Here is a 12,171-nt window from a genome sequence, read left to right on the forward strand (position 1 = left end):
TTTGCTATTTTGTGAAATCAGAGAGGACATATATTTATTAACTCCTTGCGGAATTTTAAGAATAATCCTTTTTCCTGGTATATCATTATATATCTTTATTTTAGTGCCTCTCTCTGGGGTAATTGAGCATATCATTCACCTACATTGTCACTAAAGATATAGCCTCTACCAACCATAGTTGGAAATCATGTCATCCTTATATGATGTACTACTAATATATTAGTTATTGTCATTATATGTAAGTCTGTCCTTAATGTTCAATTTTTTCAGGTTTATTTATGTTGAAACTGCTTTTTTATGGAAGTGGTGGCTGGATCATGATGAAGTTAAGCAACAGCAACTGATAGATCTTATCAACTCTGGGCAGTTGGAGATTGTTGGTGGGGCTTGGAGCATGAATGATGAAGCAGCTACACACTATCAGTCAATAATAGATCAGTTTACATGGGGTTTGAGGTAAGTGTATCCATTTAGTTCTTTCACTCAACAAGACAATTTCTATTTTGCATTTAATTACCAGAACTATTTTTACATCCAAAAACTATTTATTATTTACTCTGTCAGGATTTTTCTGCTTCCATCATTTTACTGTTCTCAAGTTCTACATTTTATCATTTTCCTGGGCATATTTTCAGTCATATCCAATTAAGTCTCTTATAGTCTTACTGAGTGTTAAAAATGAGATTCATAGGCACTAGAGGACCAAGCAAATTTATAAAGTTTATCTTAATGTGAGGTGTCCATATAATTTTACACCAGAGACCTAAGAGATGTAGCATACATGTTGTGTGATACTGTAACATATTCAAAAGAAAACATGCATAGGTAATTAAACAGAATATGATTCTAATCCTTTACTTCAAGGTATAGGCAAAATACCTGTTACAGTTTTGTCCAGAGAGCTACTCTCATCCTTCCTGAGGTCTTCCAGTGTCATTTATGCCATTGCTCATGTATTAGCTTAAGAAGTATATTATCATTCTGTCTGTTGGTTCATATTTCCACTTATTCTGAAATCAGTTATGCAGTACAAAATTGTCTTACTTCTAGTGCTGATCTCCAGGGTTTAGCCTTCCAAAGAGAGAAAAATTTCTCATTGTTGTTTGATGAAAATATCATTGCATTCTGTTTAGTTTAGATATTTACTTCAGTGTTACTCATAGTGTTTCTGGTAAGTAAGAAAGATTAAAGTTTACATCCTATCAATAACCAGGTCACTACAGGTGCAGCATAAGTTTGGTTTGGATGAAGATGAGGAAGGATATTAGCTATGTTCTTTTCCAAAGGAACCACCTTAGGATTTGTCTTAAACAGTTTAGGAGAGTCATAGAAGCCTGGAAATGCGCATGGCTACTCATCTTGAATACGAATCCAGTGAATTAACCACAGTGTCACATTGCTCATATGCTAATCAGTTTGGAGGGAAGAAAGTAATAGTTTACTGTATCTGATTCTTTATAGAGAACATAACAATTCCAAATACACAGTTTATTGCTTAGGTACTACCTTAATTTTGCGAACAATATCAATGTAGATGACCTACTGGAAATAAGTAACTGAACCGAATAAATATTAGGTAAGACGATTTGTATTTGTTCACAAAATATGACTGATGTCACAGTGGTGAATATGACTTTTTTCATGACATATTCACATTATGTACCTACCTAGTATTATTATACAATAATTTAATAAAAAACTAAATTTTGCGTAGTGTCCATATCTATGCTGTTTTGTCACTTTTGGACCAGGTACTTAAATTTAGTGATGCAGGGCTTAGCTTATCCCCTGGTAAATTGTTCAGCTCCTTTACTCCACTGCTAACATAACAGTATTTACCTACATTTTTTAAAACAAGGAAACTACACAATAGTAGCTTAATCCTCAATCTTTTACTGTAGACATGACCACTTTTGGAACACTCTGAGTTCCACCATCTGGTGTAAACTGTAATAATGAAAATGTTGTATTACAAGACAATGTGAGGGGAACCTCAAGTTTGAAATGTCAGATAAGGAACTTTGCAGCTAAAACTTCTAGAAAGAATTAATATAAATTAAAAATGTGCACAGGATGTTACTTTTTAAAAAAAAAAAAAGGTCAGAGGTTGGCCTCACCCTTAAGTCATTATGGAACAAAAATTCTGTGTTGAAAGGATAAAAGGGGAATTAGAAAAATCTGAAAACATCTCACTGCACATCTGAGCGACTGTTGGTAGAACTGACACATTCATCCACAAGTTGGAGTGTGCCCACTAGGATCCATCCTACAGCATAGCCCAGCCCAGCCAAGATCTCACACCTTTATACTTCTATCTTTTTCACCCAATGAAGGATGGACTGATTTATTGATTTTGATATATTGATCCATTTTCATCTACAGCTGCACAATGTGCAAGAGATATTTGGATTTTTATGTTAATATTAACAGTTTTACATATAATATACTTTTGTTCATAATAAACGAAAGCATTGGTATGTTGATAGACACACAAACAAACACAAACACACACAGAAAATTCAAGCTTTCGCAACCCATGGTTTCTTCATCAGGAAAGAGGGAAGGAGAGGGAAAGACGAAAGGATGTGGGTTTTAAGTGAGAGGGTAAGGAGTCATTCCAATCCTGGGAGCGGAAAGACTTACCCTTGGGGGGAAAAAAGGACAGGTATACACTCGCACACACACACACACACACACACACACACACACACACACACACATATCCATCCGCACATACACAGACAAAAGCAGACATTTGTAAAGGCCTCCTTACCCTCTCCCTTAAAACCCACATCCTTTCGTCTTTCCCTCTCCTTCCCTCTTTCCTGATGAAGCAACCATGGGTTGCGAAAGCTTGAATTTTGTGTGTGTGTTTGTGTTTGTTTGTGTGTCTATCAACATACCAACACTTTCGTTTGGTAGGTTACATCATCTTTGTTTTTAGATATATTTTTCCCACGTGGAATGTTTCCCTCTATTATATTTGTACATAATAGCACACATTAATATATCAATTAATGATGAATACTTAAAATAAATGTTGTTACACTATATACAGAGAGTTAAAATACAAATGTTGTTCTGAATGAGACTACTTTGGGTTAACACAGAAAAATTTTTACTGTGTAAAAGCAGTGATCAACCAAGTACGACTTCAATTTAGATTTGAAGTGACCAATATTTTGTATGTGTTTAATGGTATCTGGTAAGGCATTGTATTGTTTGATACTAGGATGGATAAGCCCATTTTGAAATAATTTTGTGTTGGCACTTTGAACATGTACGTACAACTTATGTCTTGTATCATAGCTGTGTATTGTGTGATTTTGAGTGATGAGTGGTCTTTTTGAAGTAGTAAATCTTGAACTAAAAATTAATATTCTATTTGTAACTGAACACTGGTTAGACAAAGACCAGATTATGTCAACTGTGATTCCGGGTAACAAGTTTGCCAGTTGTTATTGTAGAAGCAATAGTAAATGTGGTGGAGCAGCTAGTTTTGTAAAAGATTATTTAAAATTTACTGCAGTAGAAAATTTTCAAAGCTTGGCAAGAGACAAGCCTTTGAGCTGTGTGTTGTTGATTTGACAGATGTTAATATTTTGGTTGTAACACTATATAGGTCTGGGGACTGGAAAATTTTCATTAAAAATTTTGAAAGGCTGCTAAATTTTATAAAGTGTGAGAGAAAGAAAGTGGTTATTTGTGGAGATGTAAATGTAGATTTTTTACAAGATTCAAATCATAGAATTGAAATGTTAAATATAGTCAATAGTTTTGCTTTCAAACACACAGTCAATTCTCCAACTAGAATTAGTGCCGATAGTAAAACTGCAGTTGACCAAGTTTTTATAAGACTATGTGACCTAAATTATAACACTAATGTTATAAATATGGGTTACAGTGACCATGAAGCTCAACTCCTGTCTATTGAACTGAAATCAGACACTAAGTTTGGACCAAAAGCTAAAATAGTTGAACAAAGAGACTTCAGTGATGACAACATTAGAGTGCTTAATTTTATGCTGTCAAGGGAAACATGGGGCGATGTCTTTAGTAAAACTGAAGTAAATAGCATGTTTAACAGTTTCCACACTGTATACCTTCACTACTTTCATATAGCATTTCCAATGAAAGAAAGGAGGATTAAGATAGTAAAAAATAAATGTTGGGTAATGAAAGGCATTATAACTTCCAGCAGAAAGAAAAAAATTCTTCACTGTCTTATTAAGCACAGAAATACTACTCCAGAATTCAGAAATTGTGTGAAAAAATACAACGAAATATTCAGCAAGGTAATAAAAGAAGCCAAAAAACAAAAAAATGATGAGTACATCTCAAATGCAAACAATAAAATGAAAGCTGTATGGAAGGTTATTAGAGCAGAAACTGGTACAGAACAGACAACTTCACAAAATATCTCTCTTCAAATTGAAAATAACAGACAATCAGATCCAAAAGAGGTAGATGAAAAGTTTAACATGTACTTTACTAATATAGTGAAGCAGTTATTCGAAAATCAGTATGATGATGGACCTACATGCCTACCAAATTATTTAAATGCTAGTGTGAAGTCTATGTTCCTTCAAACAGTCATGGAAACAGAGTTGAAACAAATAACAAGGTCACTCAAAAACAAATATTCATGTGGAGTGGAAGGTGTGCCAGACTATGTCTTTAAAAAAGTCATCTGATAATGTATTAAAACCTGTAATATATATATTAAACAACTCCTTATCAAGTGGCATCTTTCCCAATAGCCTAAAAACAGCTAAAGTAACTCCACTGCTCAAAAAAGGGGGCCTCTGAAAATGTACATAATTATTGCCCAGTATCCCAACTCATTGTTTTCTCCAAAATATTTGAGAAAATTTTCTACAATAGACTACTAAGCTACATTACAAAAAATTCATTACTCTCAGCAAATCAACATGGATTCAGTAAATCAAAGTCCACAACAACAGCAATGTATGAGTACATAGAAGCTGTGCTTAAAGCACTGGATGACAGAAAAGATGCTACTGGTATCTTTCTGGACCTTTCAAAAGCTTTCAACATAATTGACCATGACTTCCTCATTCACAAATTAGATCAAAATGGTGTCCGAGGAATCCCAAATCAGTGGATAAGATCTTACCTAGAAAACAGGCAGCAAGTGGTGGTTTTAAGGCATGGTGACATTTCAGTACAAGGAAATGTTATGACAACAACACATGTCTCCAGTAAATCAAAAATAAAGTACGGAGTGCCACAAAGTTCTGTCCTAGGACCTCTACTGTTCCTCCTTTATATTGATGATATAAATGACTTTATTAAATTGGGAAAACTAATCTTATTTGCTGATGGCACCAGCATATTGATAACAGCTGCTGACAAAATCTCATTGGAAGTAGCAATAGATATTGTAATGTCCCAAATTACTAGCTGGTTTCAAAAAAATAAAATAATAATAAACCTGGCAACGCTTCATCAGCGAAGTGCTATTCGATCTAAAATTCTGCCTTGCATGTCTTGATGTCGAACTAAACTAAACATTATCTTTGTACAGTTCTGCCATCCAGTTCTGTCTAAGCCTTGTTTGGGTAAAGAGATGAATAAATGAACCACTGTAAAATGGGAATGTTGTTTGGTGAAACCGACCCGAACATCCTCCTCAGACCTTTTCTGCAACTGATAAATGGTCCATTTTAACATGGGTAATGTTTCACGAAGCAAATACCATCTGCACTGGTGGAATGTTATGTGATACCACGTACTTATACATTTGTGACTATTACAGCACCATCTATCACAAAGCGAACAAAGTGGTCCAACTAAAACATTCATATTTATTTAAATACTACATGAATATGTGATAAAAAATAGGGGTTCCTATTTTAAAAAACGCAGTTGTTATCCTTTTGACCTATGGCAGCACCATCTAGCGGGCCAACCGTAGTGCCATCTGGTATCCCCCTTCAAGCTAGACGAATTTCATTCTTTGTAGTTTTTTTTTGTTTGATGCTTATTTCGTGAGATATTTGGCTCGGTCACTATCAATGGACCACTCTGTAGAAAATACTGTAACAACTGAGGTTAAAGACTGATGAGTCACCAATGTTCTCAATCGAATGATTGTATAAAAACATATTATGTGACAATAAAGTATCTTATCTTATCCCACATGCTTCCTCAAAATTTATCAAAAATTGTGTTTACTCCGTGTACTAATCTCATTACTCCTGGAATTATGTAACCTTTTACATGCACATGTTTACTAGTTACTCAGGGTACTCAACATAATTTGATATACTAATATAATAGAGGGAAACATTCCACGTGGGAAAAATATATCTAAAAACAAAGATGATGTGACTTACTAAATGAAAGCGCTGGCATGTTGATAGACACACAAACAAACATGAACATACACACAAAATTCAAGCATTCGCAACCAACAGTTGCTTCATCAGGAAAGAGGGAAGGAGAGGGAAAGACGAAAGGATGTGGGTTTTAAGAGAGAGGGTAAGGAGTCATTCCAATCCTGGGAGCGGAAAGACTTACCTTAGGGGGAAACAAGGACAGGTATACACTTGCACACACATACATATCCATCCGCACATACACAGACACAATGATGAAGCAACTGTTGGTTGCGAAAGCTTGAATTTTGTGTGGATGTTTGTGTTTGTTTGTGTGTCTATCAACATGCCAGCGCTTTCGTTTGGTAAGTCACATCATCTTTGTTTTTAGATATAATTTGATATACTTTTACATACTGTAAAATTACATTACCTTACCACTTTGGAATAATTGAAAAACTTTTTTATTTTATTTTATTTTTTTACTAAAATCAGAAAAACATCCTCCCGTATTGTTCCATAAAAACACGGGAGAACTGCCGGATATCAGTAACTTCCTGCCACGATATTTCGGTGCACAGTCTTCTGGCCATCTTCAGGTGAATGCCACTGACTGGCGAGTACGCGCTGAGCTCCGCTATTTAAAGCCTTCTGAGGTGACATTGCGCATGCGCCGCTCAGTGCGCGCGTTCATAACGGCTCCGTGCGCTGCGCCTCGCGCCCTCCACTGTGAAAGCCTGGCGTATCGGTGTCAGGTCGATTTCCATCTTTATGCAGATAACTACGTCGACTACGAAGTTTCTCTATAACAGGATTCCAAGCAGAGTTCAGCTGATAACCGCTATCTCGATTGATGAGAGTCTCGTTGTCAGACAATCTTATTTCCACAGCTTCATTGATAATCGAGCTCCAAAAGTTGGATGTATGGGCTAAAATTTTTGTGTCGTTGTAATTCATGGAATGGTCTGTGGAAATACAATGTTCGGCGATTGCGGACTTGGTGGGTTGGAGAAGGCGAGTATGCCGTTGGTGTTCCACAATGCGTTCCTGCACAGTTCGTGTTGTTTGCCCTATATATGATTTGCCGCATTCACACGGAATTTTGTAAACACCTGGTTTACGCAGGCCCAGGTCGTCTTTAACGGATCCCACCAGTGATGAAATTTTGGAAGGAGGGCGAAAGATGACTCTCACTTGATACTTTCTCAATATTCTCCCTATCTGTGAAGAAATATTCCCAATAAATGGTAGATAAACAGTCGACCTGAAGGCCTCTTCCTCTTCCTTGTTCCGTCGTTTGTAGGTCTTCATCACTCTGTTCACTTGCCTAGGTGAAAAGCCATTCTTCAAAAATACTTTTTGCAGGTGTTCCAGTTCCGCTTGAAGACTGTCGGCGTCAGAGATAGTATGGGCACGGTGGACCAAGGTTTTGAGAACGCCCATTGTTTGTGCTGGATGGTGGCAACTAGTAGCTTGTAGATACAGGTCTGTATGAGTGGGCTTTCTGTACACCGAGTGACCAAGTGTGCCATCACTCTTCCGTCGCACCAAGACGTCTAAAAATGGCAGACAACCATCTCTCTCTATCTCCATGGTAAACTTTATGTTTTCATGTATGGAGTTCATGTGACGTAAAAATTCTTGGAGACGGTCCAGACCATGAGGCCACACTATAAAAGTGTCATCAACGTACCGCCAAAATACTGTCGGTTTAAAAGTGGCAGAGTCGAGTGCTCTCGCCTCAAAATCCTCCATAAAAAGATTGGCTACCAGGGGAGACAAAGGACTCCCCATGGCGACACCATCAGATTGTTCGTAAAATTCGTTGTTAAATATAAAATATGTAGAGGAGAGAGTGTGCTCAAACAACGCTGTAATGTCTGCACCAAACATATTGCCAATGAGGTGTAGTGAGTCCACCAAAGGCACCTTTGTGAACAGTGAAACCACATCAAAACTGACCAATAAATCACTACTTTGCAGTTGTAGTGACTGAAGTCGACTGATAAAATCACCAGAATTCTTTATGTGATGTGCACACTTGCCTATCATTGGTTTGAGCAAAGATGCCAAGAATTTTGCTAGGTCGTAGGTGGCTGCTCCAATGTTACTCACAATTGGACGTAATGGCACATTTTCCTTGTGGATCTTAGGCAGTCCATATAGCCTAGGTGGAACTGAACTGTTTGGTTTCAGTCTCTTGATGACCTCCTTCGGTAGAGAACTATTTGATAAAAGTTCTGCTGTTTTTCGCACTACTCGACTCGTGGGATCCTTATCGATTTTGCGATACGTTGAATCACATAATAAAACATTGATTTTATTAATATAGTCATCCCTTGGTATGAGGACAGTAGCGTTTCCTTTGTCAGATTTTAAGACTACTGTATCCACATCTGCTCGTAAGTTACGGAGGGCTATCCTCTCCGTGGGCGAGATGTTATTCTTCATTGGTGCACCCCTGGTCAATACACGGCAAGACTCTCGACGAACTTCCTCCGCTTCATCTGTATCAAGACGGCGTACAGCTTCTTCGATGGCACTGATGAAATCCACTAGTGGCGGTGAAACAGGTGTGGGAGCAAAATTCAGTCCTTTTGCTAGCACAGACACAGTCGCGTCATCTAAAGTTTTCTCTGTCAAATTAATAACAGATCGTCGAGTTGGAACTTCCTGCTGCATCTGTTTAGAAAGTCTGTCAATCTTGGCAGTTTGCCTCGTCACAGCTTTATCATGGCTCCAGTTTGCTTTAGCCCATGTCACACCATCCACCCAGTCCCACGACAGAGAAGATAGTCTTGCTGCCAATTCCAAATGTATGTGGAACATGTCCTTTGACACAGAATCCAATTCACGCCGAGTAAAACGAATCCTTTCTCTCACCAAAGCCATGCTTGCTTTACGTTTGATATTGTTTGCAGTAGTGGTATTTATGAAATGCACAATTTTGGCAAACGTTGGAATAATGCCCTTGTCTCTGCAACTTAATAAGAATATCAACGAGCTCAGCAGCCTCGCTCTTCTTTCACGTAACTTGTCGAATCTTCGAATACATTCCATCACTTCCTCCCCGTAGAGTTGCTTGATGTGATCACATCCTCCCGTATTACTTTTGTACGCATAAAAACAATCAGATAAGTATTAACTCTCTGAATTTTACATAATAAGTGTTTTATAGGTTTTATGTTTCTGTTTACTGCCCAAAATGAATGTTCACCATTGTTTCCGACAACCGAGAGGGTTTCAGTTTAACCTGTCACCTCTACTGTCATTAACTCTCACATGTGGGGGGGACTGCTTATTATTAGTCCACTGTCCACCTCTGTTTTCCAAATTCCTATCACCGTTCCTGTTCCCAGAATTTCTCTTCTCATTTTTATGAGAATAGAAATTCTAGGAACAGAAATGATGACAGGAATAGGAATTGATGGTCCCTATGGTTTGGTCCTACATACTGATTATTTCTGAAATTATTTGGATTCTTGTCATTCCTCCCCAACATGTTGTTGTTATGTTCTTAGTTAAAACTGTCATTGCTATTAGTATTTCTATTATGATTGTGGTTACTCCAGTTTGGCCTCCTGAAATCAGTACTATGTTGGCCAAGCCTGTTATATGCCCTGTCCAACTTTTCTACATATTTTAGGAACTGGTCTACAGAATCATGTGGCCCGTAAGCTAACCCCATTTGAATTCTTTCTGGTGGCCTTCTCGTAAGTGCATGTATTTGAGTTACTTCACCAAAAGGTTGGTCTAAGTGTGCAAGTTTCATGATCTGGTCTTTGCAAAACTCTTTCATACCCCCTCTCTGCTTCCAGTTATCAGACCATTTAAAAAGTCACTCTTTATCTTTGCCTGTTCAGTGTCAGAGCAAAACTTCTTCAAGGAACACTTTTCAAGTTCATCCATGGATAAATTGCTACAGTCGAGTCGGTTGGGCCATGGCAAGGCTTCCCCTTCTATTGATCTTTTAATGAACTTAATTTTTAATTCATCACTCATACCAGGGGGAAAGCTATCACAGAAATGTTGTATAAAATCAACTCGATGAAAATGTTTGTCACCAGGGAAGTGGCATAGTAGGATAGCTTGGGTGTCCTACATTACAGACTGTTTTTAGATAAGCCCCATCTTGTAACTGTTGTCCTTGTTTTTTGATAATAGTGACATCACTATGTAAGTCTAACACATTTGAGTCTGTTATCTCGGCTATCTTCTGAACTTTTTCATCTACATCTGAGGCAACACTGTCTATTTTTTCATGTAGCTTATTTATAAAGGTTGTGGCTTGTTTACTAGTGTCTCCAACAGCATCTTTACCTCTAACTTCAACATTTCACATTCACATTTAACAGCACCTATCTCACATCTGAGATCCTTGTCCACTTCCCCTATTTTTGTCTCAAAAAATTGTATTTTGGACTCTGAAGCCTCTACTCACCCCTCTACTTTTTTCACATGTTCATCTGTAGCTTTCACTTGAGAAAACCACCAATTAAGACTTTTTTAACATTAGAAATTTGTGCATTAAGCTCTGCTCTAATGAGATTACATTCTGAAACTATTGACGTTTCAAGTTTTTTCACAAATTTTTTCCATTGATGACAGATTTTTTTCAAGTTTTTCACTATTTTTTTCCATTGACTACATTAATGCAGTAAACATGTCTTGTACATTTAACTGTTTGCTTTTTTCACCCAGCATTGTTTCACTTACATGCAACTGTACTTGTTTCTCATGGTCTGGACTCGAATCTAACATGCTACTGTTAAAAAATCCTGAGTCTGCACTGATTTCATTTAACTGTTTAGATTGACTGTTATCTAATACATCCTGAAACATCACTAGTTAAGCTGGTAGGTTCGGCATATTTATTTCATTGTTCTGATCACAATCCATTTTTTGTAAATTTGTTCATAAATTATCAATGCAAGAAAAAACTGGTCAAAATGTTCACACAACACTGCACTGAAAAAATACAAAAATATATGTTTTAATTGGTATGGTACTTAACTTATTATTGTTCTGGATTGGGTAGGTAGTGTTAACTTTGGTAATAGCTCTTCAACCTTTTACAACCATGTATGTCCATAGTGTTGCATCATTCCAAAACTCCTCCACATGTAGTATGTAAAATTGTATTTGGTTTAAAATCATTTCACTTTGCAACACAATTCTATACTTTTTGGGCACCTGAAACATAAACTCTGTCAAAAATCCAAATGTATAAGTATTCTGGTCACAATGGCACCACTTTAATGACCTCCTTTGTTACGTACAATTGGAAGACCATTAATTGTAATAAATGATTATGGAGATAAAATATTGTTGGCCAGCTCTAGTGATAGTTTTAACAAAAAAATACTCATCTTGTTTTTTAATGATCCCCTTTAATCTGTTGTTTGAATTTCTTCTGTCTGCAAACCAGGTTCTCTTTTAGGTCTGGAAAACCCTGTAGGTTGACATTTTGCTTGAAATAACATAGACGAAAAACAGATTCACACATAATTTTCATATTTCATAGTTCTAGATGCTTTGCTACCATAAATTTACAATGTTCACTCAGTGAAATACATTCCGTTTGAATGCAGCTCGAGAAAACTTTACAGTTCTCCTTCGTTCCTTCCCGCCACACACATGCAAGACAACTGCACTCAGTTAACATTGTTCCAATGTACATCAGTAAATATATAGTCATACTAAGATCGAAACATAGAAAATTAAATCAAAAATAATTTACAAAAAATGACATTTACTCAACAGCACAACAGAACAAATTATGATACCATGTATTCACATAAACAAAAAATATATATCTTTTTGTAGTATA

The 12,171-nt window shown here is 36.8% G+C and overlaps 1 protein-coding gene across 2 annotated transcripts in view; it reads left to right on the top strand.

The window, feature by feature from the left end:
• LOC126240361 (lysosomal alpha-mannosidase-like) overlaps positions 1 to 12,171 on the top strand; it is a 253,628-nt gene that overhangs the window by 56,787 nt on the left and 184,670 nt on the right. For both annotated transcript variants that reach the window (XR_007545366.1, XM_049947919.1), the window contains exon 4: positions 271 to 456. Coding sequence is in view for 1 of the 2 variants with exons in the window: in XM_049947919.1 (XP_049803876.1) it covers positions 271 to 456 (186 nt within the window). In the remaining variant the exon portion in view is untranslated. The remainder of the gene's footprint in view (positions 1 to 270; positions 457 to 12,171) is intronic.

Source organism: Schistocerca nitens, chromosome 1, assembly GCF_023898315.1.
Source record: "Schistocerca nitens isolate TAMUIC-IGC-003100 chromosome 1, iqSchNite1.1, whole genome shotgun sequence".
Taxonomy (NCBI): Eukaryota; Metazoa; Arthropoda; class Insecta; order Orthoptera; family Acrididae; genus Schistocerca; species Schistocerca nitens.